The 12,607-nt window shown below is 57.7% G+C and overlaps 5 protein-coding genes across 5 annotated transcripts; 2 read left to right on the plus strand and 3 right to left on the minus strand.

The window, feature by feature from the left end:
• Positions 1-71: 71 nt before the first annotated feature.
• BJ171DRAFT_470890 (etoposide-induced protein 2.4-domain-containing protein) lies at positions 72-1,371 on the minus strand (the record flags this gene model as incomplete). The annotated part of the gene is made up of 3 exons (XM_053108582.1): positions 72-292; positions 527-836; positions 1,105-1,371. 3 exons carry the CDS (start codon positions 1,369-1,371, stop codon positions 72-74), a joined length of 798 nt encoding a protein of 265 aa, XP_052971285.1.
• Positions 1,372-1,701: 330 nt separating this feature from the next.
• On the plus strand, positions 1,702-3,196 carry BJ171DRAFT_594980 (uncharacterized protein). The gene is made up of 3 exons (XM_053114563.1): positions 1,702-1,898; positions 2,033-2,179; positions 2,322-3,196. Exons 1-3 carry the CDS (start codon positions 1,797-1,799, stop codon positions 2,862-2,864), a joined length of 792 nt encoding a protein of 263 aa, XP_052971286.1. The 5' UTR covers positions 1,702-1,796; the 3' UTR covers positions 2,865-3,196.
• Positions 3,197-4,646, minus strand: BJ171DRAFT_485732 (uncharacterized protein). Its single transcript, XM_053109149.1, has 3 exons — positions 4,403-4,646; positions 3,758-4,187; positions 3,197-3,551 (listed from the first exon to the last, which is right to left on the minus strand). Exons 1-3 carry the CDS (start codon positions 4,521-4,523, stop codon positions 3,425-3,427), a joined length of 678 nt encoding a protein of 225 aa, XP_052971287.1. The 5' UTR covers positions 4,524-4,646; the 3' UTR covers positions 3,197-3,424.
• Positions 4,647-5,414: 768 nt separating this feature from the next.
• Positions 5,415-10,123, plus strand: BJ171DRAFT_111154 (uncharacterized protein). Its single transcript, XM_053105448.1, has 9 exons — positions 5,415-7,063; positions 7,255-7,473; positions 7,633-7,737; positions 7,962-8,041; positions 8,163-8,278; positions 8,424-8,651; positions 8,768-8,801; positions 9,026-9,483; positions 9,837-10,123. Exons 1-9 carry the CDS (start codon positions 5,550-5,552, stop codon positions 9,957-9,959), a joined length of 2,877 nt encoding a protein of 958 aa, XP_052971288.1. The 5' UTR covers positions 5,415-5,549; the 3' UTR covers positions 9,960-10,123.
• Positions 10,124-10,547: 424 nt separating this feature from the next.
• On the minus strand, positions 10,548-12,435 carry BJ171DRAFT_454185 (DnaJ domain-containing protein). Its single transcript, XM_053108242.1, has 4 exons — positions 11,947-12,435; positions 11,656-11,785; positions 11,290-11,456; positions 10,548-11,100 (listed from the first exon to the last, which is right to left on the minus strand). The coding sequence occupies exons 1-4, from the start codon at positions 12,310-12,312 to the stop codon at positions 10,750-10,752; spliced, it is 1,014 nt and encodes a 337-aa protein (XP_052971289.1). The 5' UTR covers positions 12,313-12,435; the 3' UTR covers positions 10,548-10,749.
• Positions 12,436-12,607: the final 172 nt, after the last annotated feature.

Consider the following 12,607-nt stretch of genomic DNA (forward strand, 5'->3'; position numbering starts at 1 on the left):
GCCGGAGAAAAACGCGTGGATGTGGATGTGGATGTTGGTGTGGGCAGGCAAAGTGATGGGCGGTTGTTGCTTTAGACCTGCTGGGTGAGCAGGGCGCTCTGGGAGGTAGGGCGGTTTCGTCGGGCCTTGGTCTCGAGGTCGCAGGCCCACAGGGCAACACCGATGATGTTGGTGAAGGTGAACAGGGCGTTGAAGCCAGGGACCAGGTGAAGGGCAAAGCAGACAGCGCCAAAGGAGGTGACTTGGCCGCTGCGGGAGCGACAGAAGGCTCGAGCCTGGCTGAAGGTGAAGGCTGGAGGACGACGAGGGAATCAGATGGTAAGAGCCAGCACGAGGAAGCCAGACACGCTGTGTCGCGACCCATGCAGGACCCATGCAGGACCCATGCAGGACCCATGCAGGAGCCATGCAGGAGCCAAGTCGGTGGTCGCCACAGAATCCATCCATGTATGCATGTGGCGCAGCTACGCCAGGCCACCGACACCGCCACCGATCCCGGCAGCGGCATCCCCAGTGCACCACCCACCTTTGCGGCCAAAGTAGAAGCCGAGGAATCCCCAGCCGGTGAAGTAGGCATTGACATAGACCCAGATGACAGTGCCCAGCACGGGAATGACGTTGAGGGGACTGGTCAGGATTGTGATGAGCAGCGAAAAGAGGGCCATGCCAAGGTCTCGGCCGCAGCCACGGGCGCAGTTGTCGCCGTTGTGCTTGGTCTCGGCAATGAACTCGTCCTGCTTCTCGAGCTCAAGGACCTTCTGGAAGAGGGTGTCGAGGTAGCAGGGATAGGCGAGGGCGACGACAATCAAGACCAGCAGGGCGGCTTCGATAAGACACTAATGTTGCAGCCAAGTGCGGAGATGGCATTAGTGTCTGTCTGCAGCACCCCACATACAGCACACAGCACAAAACATGCAGTATACAGCATACACCGCGCAAACGTGGATATCGCAGCACAGCTGCAGAGGGGGCTCTGGCGAGGGGAGGGAGGCGGCGCTGGTGGGAGACGCTGTTGCTGGGTACCGAAACCGTCGCGACATTTGTCCGAGGCTGCGGCAACGGCAGTTATGATGGCAGCAGCCAAGGCAGCAGCGGAAAACTCACCAAAATAACCGAGATGATCCAGGCCAGCCAGCCAGGAACGACCCGCTCCAGCCCGTGGGCCTGGGGAACGAGGATCGAAACGAATGCGACGATGTAGAGGCCGATGGAGATGGCGAACAGGACAAGGGCGCCGCAGATGACCTTGAGCCACAGGCTGGGGTGGGCCAGCAGGTAGGTGATGCCCATGATGGGGTAGAACGGGGGCGAGATGACCTCCTCGACGTCAATGTCGAGGTCGACCTGGCCCTGCGAGTTGGTGGTGATCATGGCTGGCGGTGCGAATGTCCGTGAGGCAGATGCGGGAGAACATCGGGCCAAGCGGCTTGGATCCGTGGTGGCGAAGAAAATGGCTGGGCGCGCTTCTCTCGCGGCGCTCTCGCTGCCTTCTCGGTGCCCTCTCGCTGTTCGCCGCAGCACGTGCCTGGCCACCGCCACCACGCATCCCGGTTTCTCTCCGACAAGGCCTTGGCTCTCGCACCGCGTCTTGGCGGTCGCACATGCGAGAAGAGTCGCCGTTGCCAAGTTCCTTGGCGGTCGCACCCGCCAACAGTACAAATATCCCTGGCCGTCCCCACCAGCACCAACACAGCACCAGCACAGCACCAACCGCCCGCTCTCCGCTTTCACTTCCGCCTCGTCCTCTGCCGACTCCCTCCCGCACTTACGCACGTCTGTCCCGCACCCCGCTCGCCATGCCTCCCCGAATGGAATCCCTGTGCAACCGCTCCTTCGAGACCCTCAATTACTTCCACCAGAATGGCCTGCTCGATATCCAACGACTGCACGACGCCAAAGTAAGTATCCCAGCAAGCCTGCCCAGCAAGTCGCTGCGCTATTGCAAAACGTAACAGAGCGTTCTGTCTCCTGGAGACGGGCCGGTGGCGATCTTCATCAGGCAGCTGTCGCTAACCATGAGGGTCGATTGCAGGGCATCCTCATCATGAAGATTGGTCAGCTCGGCCTCATCCACTGCTCCGTCCGGACAGGCTCCGGCATTCTGTTTTCGCGACTCGCCAACCGGTCCTGGTCGGCCCCGTGTGCAATCGAGTGCTATGGCATGGGCGTCGGATGCATGGTAGGTTCTTCCGTGAGCAAAGAGGCCCCCCCCGTTCTGCAGTGGCTTCGATGATGACTAGGGGGGGTGGGAACGCGGCAGTGACCTTGGGTCAGGCTCACGAAATAGACTTTGACCACCGTCTCATTGTCTGGCACGGCAGGCTGGCATCGAGGCCTCAGAAGTTGTGATGCTCCTGAACAACGATGCAGCCATTCAGTCGTTCACATCCACCAACAACCTGACGATCGGCGGCGAGCTGTCGGCGGCTCTCGGCAGCAACGGACGGTCAACCGGCGTCTCAACGTCGCTCTCACGGCCATCGGAGGCAGTCGTGTCCCTGGCCCGATCCAAGGGCATCTACCTCGGCGCCTCGATCGACGGCGTCATCATCCACCCCGCCAAGAGCGTCAACAAGCTCTTCTATGGCATCGTCCTCCACTCGCAAGATATTCTCAGCGGCGTCATGCCCGCTCCGGCCGTGGCCGGGGGTGTATACGAGCTCCTGCGCCAGTATGAGCAGCTGGCGATTACTCGACAGCAGCTCCTTGCCAACATGACACCCGTTGTGACGGTACCGTACCTTGTGTACTCCATCAACAGCAAGTCAGGCGGCGATGATGAGGATGCCGTCCCACCCTCATATCCCGAGGCAGCGGCTCAACGCACTCTCAGCTATACCGCGGTGCCCCCAGAAAAGGTTTGAGCTTGCTGCAAGAGCAACGCAAGTGCAACAGTAACAGCAACAGTAACAGCAACAGTAACAGTAATAGCAGTAGCAAGAGCAATAGCAGTAGCAGCAGCGATAGCAGTAGCAGCATGGCCACCCTGATGGTCCCCATGTCGACCACCCTTCTTCTGATGGAACTGCTCGGGCAGCCTGAGGAAGCCTCGGATGACGAGACTCGAGGCACAATCCTCACCCTGCCCCCACGAGATGGTTGGTCGTTGTGAACAAGCGATGGCTGTGTATTCTTGTCAAAAGGGAACATCACTTACAATCAAAAGCACATTCGGGCTGTCCCGTTTCATTTTGTGAACTCTTTAAAGCATTGCATGGCATCGGGGTGAGGCGCGGGGAAAGGAGACGAGCTGAAAGGACATTCGCGGAGTAACGAATGAGTTGAGAGGGCATCGGAGGCGATGACGGTGACGATGATGGTGGCGATGGCGATGGCGGAGAGTGGGCTGCTTGCAACATGCAGGATCGATCGAGGGAAGCGAAACTGGCATGCCGGCAGCGCATGCTCCTTCGCCAAGGCAAGTTTAGAGAATGCCCCGGTACTTCTCGCTAATGCGAGGGGATGCGAAGACATGGACCAAGATCACGTAGAAGACGTCGACCACGGCGCAAACAATGTAGAGCCAGACCATCGAGGCGCTCGTGGTGCCGCTGATGATGCGTGTGCGCCGTTTCAAAAGTTAGAGGGCAAGCGTCAGTAAAAATGGCAACAGGCACAAGATCGAGTTGGAGGGATGGACGAGCGGGCGGACATGCAGGTGAATGCGGTGGGGGATGACAGTGCGACTGGATTCTGGCGCTCCTTGCGAACAAGATTCAACGCTGTCAGTCACATGGTCTGCAGCAAATGCTCATACCCGATGTAGGCGCCGATGGAGGCGAGAAAGGTGCCCAGGAACTTTGACCAGGCAATGAACCAGTTCTGGCCACGCACGGAGCGACGCTCGAGCAGCATCAGCACAAAGGCGATGGACATGTACGCATTGATGCCATAGGCCGAATAGGCAGCACCATTTTGGCTGCCGAGATCGGACTTGAGAACGAGGTGCATGGACAGCGACAGGACAAAGATGGCGAAGAAGGTCTTGTAGATGTGCTTGCGGACCCAAGACGACTGGAACTCTAGAGATTCGCTGGTTTTGAGGTTGCGTATGGTCAAGTAGACGATGCCGATATCCAGAGCGACCCAGATCCAGTTGATGATGTACGAAGGGTCAACTGACTTGGACGAAATGACTCGTGGCAGATCGAAAACGGAGTAGGTGAGTTCCCAACCAAAGTTGAGGCCTGGGAAGCGCCAGTGACGAGCGCACGGGCGAACAGAGCATGCGGTGTTGGGAATGCCAATTCCGATGGGAATCAGTGAATTGTGAGCAAATGAGTGGACGGCGGAGATAACGTGGACGGCAGAGATAGAGCGGTTCAGAGACGACAGACTTTCCATCAAGGGATGCTATGGGAGATGAATCTCGGTGGGCTGCCCGTGCGGCAATGGTTCCTACCGAGGGCCACGATGGGCATCGAGTAAGTAGCGCGGCTCTTCGCATTGATCCAGATGATGCAGATGTAGCAGGCGATCCAAAAGAGGCCGCCGACGCCCACAAGAATGTCCGAGGCGTCCATGACGAAAGCAGATTGGAGGTGCGGGTGAGGGATGAGGGCAGCGACACGGGAGGGGCTGCGAAACGAAAAGCCAACGCAGAAGACGAACGGCGAACGGCGAACGGCAGAGCGGTTCTCGTGAGCGGCACCGCCGCCGCGGGTCACGAGAAGTCCGAAATGAGGCGGGCATATGGTTCATGACATGGCATAAGTTCATGACATGGCATAAGTTCATGACATGGCATAAGTTCATGACATGGGATACGTTCATGACATGGGATACGTTCATGACATGGGATACGTTCATGACATGGGATAAGTTCATGACATGGAACGAGCCCGTGGCAATTCGCCGACGACACGGATGCGGACACTGCCGCTGTTGGAGTGCAGCCAGAGCTGTGCCTGTGTGCAGTCGAATTCGCTCCGAGACTGAATCGGAATACTTCCCCCTTTCGAAGTTCACAGTCGTTCGCGTCGCCCGAGAACCAGAGTCTGATAGGCCATGGGGAACAGCTGATCGCTTGGAAGGTCGTTAGGCCAAGGGCGTGGTAGATTGGGATGGCCGCTGCGAACGATGGATGGATGCGCATTGGTCGCCAAAGGGTGGCTGTCTCGTTGCACTGTGTTATATCAGCCACACCAGAGCATTATGTTCTCTGCTAACAACATCAACTCTGCTAACAACATCAACTCTTCTAACAACATCAACTCTGCTAACAACATCAACTCTGCTAACAACATCAACTCTGCTAACAACATCGCATCAGCGCATCACCCCCCACGACCCATTCCCAACACGCCTCCGCCGCAGCAATGCATGCGCTCCCCATGTGCGACCCCCTGCCCGCTCGGCTTGGCGTATTTCTCGGTGGTCTCTCTCTCCCCCCACCGCTTGGTCCTCTGTCGTCCTCTTCCTCCGCCGTTCCCCCCGGGCTTTGACGACTGAGGCCCGGCTCTCATCCCATCACACGAATCGCCATCATTCGTATCTTATAAACATATCCCATTCTATCACACCAATCCCACCACACCGCACCGCTTGCCATGGCCAACAACGCCGACAATTCGCTCGGCTACGAGCAGGACCTCGACGAAAACCTTTACGACGACGGCGATGAGAGCGCCCAGTCCTACGAGGACCAGCCCGACGACCAGCCCGACGACCAGCTCGACGCCCGCGATGATCTCGAGGCCGCCGCTCCCACCGAGACCTCGGCGCTGCTGCCCCCCGCCGACGGCGAATCCGCCCGCCCCCTGCCCGACTGGCTCTCGGGCCTGGCCGACCAGGCCAAGAGCGCTTATACAGCCGTCTCCGACCGGGTCGCCCCGGCGCTTGCCTCGGCCAAGGACTCGGCCGCCCCCGTCCTGGCATCCATCCGGGACAGAGCCGCCCCCGTCGTCGACTCGGTGCGCTCGGCCCTCTCGCCTGCCCTCGACAGCGCCCGCACCGCCGTCGCTCCTGCCGTCTCGGCTGCCCGCGAGCACACCGCCCGTGCCCTCGGCCAGCTGCAGGAGGCCTCCAGCGCCTCGGCCCGCGGGATCGGCAGCCACCACGACTCCTGGAAGGCGTGGTTCGCCAGTCTGACGCCCGAGCAGCAGACCTTCCTGCGATCCATTTTTGCTGCGATCATCCTGGTGCTGTTCCTCCTTGTTACCTGGTCCCGCTTCGCCCTGCATGTCCTCCCTGTTCCTCCCATCGAGAGCCCCACGCCAGTCCCGACCGCCACAAGCTCCTCGCCCATCTTCACAACGACCTCGGCCCCGCTGCCGACCTCCTCGGTTCCGCCCGTCCCAGTGCCCACCGCCTCTCCCGAGCCGTCCGTCTGTCTGACGCCCGAGTGTGTCCTGGCTGCCGCCGACATCCTTAACTCCATCGACACCTCCGTCGACCCCTGTGACGACTTTTACCAGTTTTCGTGCGGCACATGGCAGAAGCAGCATCCTGTCTCCAAGCACCGACCCCAAGACTCGGTCATCGACCAGGCCGTTCGCCAGAACTACCGCATCATCAAGACCGCCATCGAGGCCCTGCCTTCCCACCGGCCCGAGACTCTGAGCCCTCTCGAGTCGACCCAGCAGCAGCTCAACACCCTCGTCGCCGATTTCTATCACAGCTGCACAAACATGACCGCCATCAAGGAACTCGGCATCCAGCCTCTCGTCGACCACCTCCGTCGCATCAGCAGCGCCTCCTTCCCCATATCCACGCCTTCGTTCCCCTCGGGCGCCTACCGACTCAATATCGCTCGCTATGCCGACGCTCTTGCCGATGCCGCCCAGGCTGGATCGTCTGCTTTCTTCTCGGTTCAGTCCCGGCCCAGTCGCCAGCATGCTGGCACCTTGAGCATTCTCATTAGCCCCAGTGGCCATGACATTTGGTCCTGGCTCAGTCCGGACAGCGACAGCAGCCTCGTGGAGCTTTACACCCAAGCCCTTGCCAAGGTCCTGGAGCTCGTCTTGTCAGACATTTCGCCGCCGCACAAGGGCAAGACCTGGCTCAACGTGGCCGCCAAGATCGTCGAGCTCGAGAAGACCCTTTTGGATCTGGGCCGTGCAAAGTAAGCACCCATGCCGTGCCTCTTTTTGACATGTTTCGGAACCCTGGCTCATTGCTGCTGCCTTGGCTTGCCCATTCACTTTTCCGCGTTGGCCGTGGCCACTCCTCGGTGTTCATGCGTGTCTGGCTTCGCATGGCCATCCTGCATGCTTGCGTATGTGCTAACGCCGCTTGACTTTGCGCACCAATCAGGACTACCAGGTCGTCGAGTTGGCCAATGCCCGACTTCTCCGTGCGGAACCTGACCATCGTTGCCCCCGCGTTCCCTTGGTTGAGCTACTTTGAGCGACTCGTGTCCTCGTCGGTGTCCTTGGACACCTCCATTTTTGCCCCTCCTATTGAATACCTCACTGGCTTTTCTAAGCTCTTGGAGACTCTGGACGCCGACACTGCCGAAAAATACTACTTCTGGTATGTTTCGACATCTCTTTGGGCAGTTGCATCGTTGGATGCCCGCGAGAGAAGTGGCTGACTCGGGATTTCTGGCGTACCTTGCTCTAACCACCCCTAACCACCCCTAACCATCTCTACCATATATCGGTTCCATGATTGGCGTTCCCTCTTCCTCAGGCAATTGATTAACCAGTACCGCCATCTGGGCATCGATGAGATCGACGACATTTTCGAGCCGCTGGACAACAAGCTGAGCAGAGTCCCGCTCACCAAGCCCCACAGGTCTGTGCCTTTTCGAGCTGCACCATCTCCGATTCAGTCTTCAGCTGCATGTTGCTGTCGCCTGAGTCAACACGTTTGCTTCTGCAAGTGGACGGCTCGCAGAGGGATGCGGCCCACAGTCAGTGGCATGAACAAACAACCCCAACAACACCGACGGCAATGACAGCTTTCTATCGCTTGACTATTGGACAACTGACGGTTGTGATGCGGCACTTGACATTTAGATCAAACTTTTGCGTCGATACTACATACCATTTCCTTGACCGCATTATTTCGAAGCTCTTTGACGAGCAAGTTCTCACCGGTGGGTCGTCGGATCTGCCCTCACTGTCTTGGGAAGGAGAATGCTATCGCGTTATTATCGACAACTGTGTCGGCGTGCAACGGCGTCTGACCTAACATTACGGTTCCTTTGATGTTCCAAGCGATCGCCCAAGAGGAAACGCGGGAGCTCGCTAAGAACGTCAACAGCGCCTTTGTCAGCCAGCTGGGAGAATACAGCTGGGTCGATGAGGCCACCCGCACAGTCGCGATCGAGAAGGCAAGTTTGTGCGAGGGTCTCTGTGCACGCCGCTTGGTGATTGTTTGATCGTTCCTTTGATGCTGCGAATGGGGGTCTGCCCCTACCCGAGCGACTTTAGCATGTGTTAACCTCGCTGGCTTTGATCTCATGCAACGGTATGCAGGTCAACGGCATCAACACCACTGTGGGCTCTTCAGAGGCATACTCCAACGTGACTGAGCTGCTTGAGTACTATGAGGGCTACGGCGTCATCAATTCCCGTAGCTACTTCGATAACCTTGCCAACCTACAGAGACTGGAAGTCGATCACAAGCTCTCCAAGCGCAACCATACCGACAACACCGATTACCACTACCAAACCTTCATCAATTTTTGGTACAACAGCGATTATGTAAGGGGTTTGTTGTGGTTGCTGGATCGATGGCCCGAGGACGAAACAGACGCTGTCCACCCGATTGCGCATGGCCAGTTGGTTGATCCCATATTTTGAATTCTTCGCTTCGCTAGGATGCGCGGGGCAACCGGGTCCAAGTTTCTTCGGGTGAGCACCATCGGAATGCATGACTAAAGACAGCGGATCGCAGTAGTCTGATGTTAAACGTTCAAGAAGATGCTTTGTCCGGGGAATCATACGATGGATGACCGCCGCTCGTCGTTCTAATCTCAGTATGCTGCTCTGTCACCCGTACTTACACCCGGCTGTGCTCCATTCCCATCCTGGCTTGGTTTGTGCCGCTGTGTCATCTCGTGGAAACGAATGTACAGCCCTTATCCCCACCACTATACATCAGGACCAACCAGAGTACCTGCGATACGGACGCCTTGGATCCATCATCAGCGGCCACGTCTCTCAAGCGTTCTATGGACGTGGTCGAGATATCCACCCCAACGGCACCTTTGGCGACTGGTGGAGCAACAACACGGCTGTCGCGTTTAAATCCAAGACTCAGTGCCTGATTGATCAATTCGATGGCTACAACTACACTCTGCCCTCTGGCACCACCACACATGTCGATGGCCATACGCACGTCGAGCGCAACTTGCAACGCAACACGGGCGTGGCCCTTGCCTTTGATGCTTGGAAGCTCACTCGCTCCTGGAACCCGGATGAGCCCGAGCGCAACCCACTCCTCCCTGGTTTGGCCCCGTTTACCGAGGAGCAGCTCTTCTTCGTGTCGTTTGCTCAGGAATACTGCGAAAACAGTCTCCCGGAGCTCGTTGAGGTACAGTAATTTGCTTGGAAATGCTGTTGGTGCTTCATCCCGTTGCTGCTTCATGCCGTTGGTGCTTCATGCCAGGTCGAGCCGTCGGTCTCGGTGTGCGTCAAGCGCACCCCTATGCTGCTGCCTTCCGACCGAGCAAGTCACTGGTCCAATTGGGTGCTGGTCTCCCTTGAGTACTCTTGAGTGCTCTTGAGTGTTGGTCCTTCCTGAGGGTCGACCGCTTCTGAGTCGTTGGTGTTCGAGCTGTGCTATGAAGAACGTAGCCGCACTGGTCGCGACCCTGACCCCGCTGAATCGCTCATGCTAACTCCTTGCTGCGACTGTCTTGGGTGGATTTGGCTTCCGTTCTGCAGAGCTATAACGTCCCTGCTCGATTCAAGGTCATCGGCGCCGTTTCCAACTCGGACGACTTTGCCCAGGCCTTCCGCTGCAAACGGGGATCGCCCATGAACCCGGAGCGCAAGTGCCGCTTGTAGAGTGTGCGCAGAAGTCCAAGCACCTATCCTGGGACAGTATGCTGGCACCTCCAGCCGAGGAGGTAGTCACTCGCTTTTCACCACTTTCCGGTCTACAAGTTCAGCTTTTGCTTGCTCCTCTTTCTATCTATCGACCTTTGTTTCATTCCTCTTTCATCTTCTTTTGCTCAGCTATCGCAGCGCTTCTATCCTCGATAGGAGTGGAACAGCAGCCACAACAGCGCTGAAAGAGATCTTTTATATGTGCTCGAGTCTTTCACTCTTTATGTGATTTTGTCCCGTTCTTCTGGTTTGCCATTCGCTGTTTCGCTCACGGTCCTTCTGAACATGACTCTGCTCTGTCTACGGTCACTGTCCCGTCCTGGTCTGTTTTTGAGTCCCCTTTGCTCTCTCTTTCTCGTTGTCGATTTCTCATTGTCGATTTCTCTCACAATTTACTTTTCGTTCGATCGCTCTCGACCTCAACCTCCGGCCTCTTCGTCCTTTTGTTGATGTCTCTTGTCGTCTCTTTCCCACCCGAGCCACTTTGAACACCGTCTCGAGCCTCAGCCGTGATTAAATATGACTATGTATATGGCAAGAGTAAATGGCTGCCCGGATACCAAAGATGAGAGAGAGCCGGCGGTGTTCATCAATGGGAGGCCTCGCCGAGTCACCACAGGGTGGATGATCGTTGTTGGAGGTGGATATGAGGATTCCATATCATAACGAAACAAAGGCAGCCGTCGGGTAATAAATGGAGCCCATATCCACACCTCCATACGATCCAGACGTTCCGTCAATATAGCAGTCACGTATGGATGGCCCGTTGCCGCTTGATCCGACCAAAGACCACGCTCTCTGCCTCCTCCAACGACATGTTGGCGAACCGGGTCCGGCTCTTGGATGGATCCACAGCCAAGGGCTCGGGCCGGGCCGTCGGCCTGTTATCTGGCGATACAGTTGCTGACGCCGAGGTGCTGTGCTGTGCAGCAGCAGCAGCCTTGGCAGGATCAGAGAGCAGGGCATGCCGAGTTTGGTAGTGCTTGTATGCGGCCTGCAGCCGACGCACCGAGGCCGGGGTCTCAGACCCGTCGAACCACTGCAGCTTGAAGTTCCCCAAGATAGTCTGTTCGCTGCCGTAGTCGTCCATGGCCATCATCTGCTTTGCCGCAACCACAAGTGCACGGCAGGATGGGATAGGCTTGGTTAGGCTTGGCTAGGCTTGGTTCGGCGAATGGACGACGATGCCGACAGTGTCGATCGACAGGACTCGCGATCCCGGCGAGGCATCAGGGGACAGGGATTGGCGAGGGTGGAAGGACGACCTGCATATCAGTGCGACGCTCACCGCATATTCGATCGACTGAAAGGCAACGATCGAATTGCCCTCTTTGAAGATGAGTGCCTGGATGTCGCCGTACTTTTCAAAGAGCTCCTCAATGTCGGCCTGAACCAGCAGGTACTTTTTCTTGTCCCATTTTACGCGGATGGACGAGTCGAATTCCTCGGCCGAGTCTACGAAATGACAGCATCAGCGCCAAGATGGCAGCATCGGCACCGGCGGTCAGGAACGGTATGCTTGGCGATCTTTCCTTGGGCACCGAGAGGCGCTCCACTTCCCATCAGGTCGTTCGTTCTTCCCTCCCCTCCTCCTTTCCTGGCAAATTCTCGTCGGTCCCCGCCGGCTATCTGACAAGCCCGCAAATAAACTCACCGACGGCAGATTGAATGTTTGTCTGCAGCTCCTTGACCAAGATTGCCTCCTGCATTTGTTTGAACAGGAGCTGCTGCTCTTGTTCATGTTGCTTGCGCTGTCGCTCTCCCTCTTCCCTCAGTCGCTCGATCTGGAGACCGGTGGCAGACGAAAGTCGCATCGGAAATGCCCAGTCAGTAAGGATCGTGCTCGGAGACGCCTTCGCTCGGGCATACGATATAGGTGGTGGTGGTTTGGCACATGGATCTGCCGATCAGATCTTGTTGGCAACAGGGTAAAGACTGAACGCACCTGCTCTCGCTGTCGGAGCTGCTCCATCTGCGCCTCGTTTCGATGCTGGCGCGCCTGCTTCTCGCGGTCAAAGAGATCCTGGCGGGTCTTGCGCCGGGTCTCGTCCATCATCTTGAGCTTCTCCAGCTTGGCGAGCCGAGCCTTGTGTTGTTCATCATAGGTCCGGCGCTTCTGCGGGTCCGTGAGGGTATCGTATGCTTTGGAGAGCAGCAGGAACCGTGCGGCGGCATCGGTGTCGTCGGGCGAGACCTTATCGGGGTGGCAGGTGAGGGCCAGCCGCCGATACGCCTTGGCGATGGCCTTGGAGTCGGTCGAGGGATCGATGCCCAAGATGGCATAGTAGTCGTGGATCTCGTCAGTCTCCATGCGGAAGGTCTGGTGTGTTTGGGGTGCGTGCGTGCGTGTGTGTGTGTAGAGTGAGATGGCGAGCTATGTCTCTGTCGTCCCGGCGGCGTCGCAGATTGTCTGTCGTTGATGGGGTTGATGAAGTCGATGCGGTTGATTTGCGAATATCGGTGAAGTGGCAGAGGCGATCGGTCAGCGATTCGATCCAGCGTGCCCGCACTCGACCCGCACTCGACCCGCACGTGGACAAGCAAGCCGCGCCACAGCACACGTGGCCGTCAAGCCACACACGGAAATAGACCATGCGCAGCACATG

This window comes from Polychytrium aggregatum (genome assembly GCF_025602895.1).
Source record: "Polychytrium aggregatum strain JEL109 chromosome Unknown BJ171scaffold_2, whole genome shotgun sequence".
Classification (NCBI taxonomy): domain Eukaryota; kingdom Fungi; phylum Chytridiomycota; class Chytridiomycetes; order Polychytriales; genus Polychytrium; species Polychytrium aggregatum.

Bases quoted from the DNA above. Each gene is read 5' to 3' on its own strand.
- BJ171DRAFT_594980 (XM_053114563.1), top strand. From the start codon at position 1,797: ATGCCTCCCCGAATGGAATCCCTGTGCAACCGCTCCTTCGAGACCCTC. The intron at 1,899-2,032 runs GTAAGTATCCCA...GGTCGATTGCAG, and splicing joins AACGACTGCACGACGCCAAA to GGCATCCTCATCATGAAGAT. The intron at 2,180-2,321 runs GTAGGTTCTTCC...CTGGCACGGCAG, and splicing joins GCATGGGCGTCGGATGCATG to GCTGGCATCGAGGCCTCAGA.
- BJ171DRAFT_485732 (XM_053109149.1), bottom strand. From the start codon at position 4,523: ATGGACGCCTCGGACATTCTTGTGGGCGTCGGCGGCCTCTTTTGGATC. The intron at 4,188-4,402 runs GTAGGAACCATT...GGCGCTTCCCAG, and splicing joins GATGCCCATCGTGGCCCTCG to GCCTCAACTTTGGTTGGGAA. The intron at 3,552-3,757 runs GTATGAGCATTT...ACGCATCATCAG, and splicing joins TCCATCGGCGCCTACATCGG to CGGCACCACGAGCGCCTCGA.
- BJ171DRAFT_111154 (XM_053105448.1), top strand. From the start codon at position 5,550: ATGGCCAACAACGCCGACAATTCGCTCGGCTACGAGCAGGACCTCGAC. The intron at 7,474-7,632 runs GTATGTTTCGAC...CCTCTTCCTCAG, and splicing joins GCCGAAAAATACTACTTCTG to GCAATTGATTAACCAGTACC. The intron at 9,484-9,836 runs GTACAGTAATTT...TCCGTTCTGCAG, and splicing joins GTCTCCCGGAGCTCGTTGAG to AGCTATAACGTCCCTGCTCG.
- BJ171DRAFT_454185 (XM_053108242.1), bottom strand. From the start codon at position 12,312: ATGGAGACTGACGAGATCCACGACTACTATGCCATCTTGGGCATCGAT. The intron at 11,457-11,655 runs GTGAGTTTATTT...GTCATTTCGTAG, and splicing joins AAACATTCAATCTGCCGTCG to ACTCGGCCGAGGAATTCGAC. The intron at 11,101-11,289 runs GTGAGCGTCGCA...GCGGCAAAGCAG, and splicing joins TTCAGTCGATCGAATATGCG to ATGATGGCCATGGACGACTA.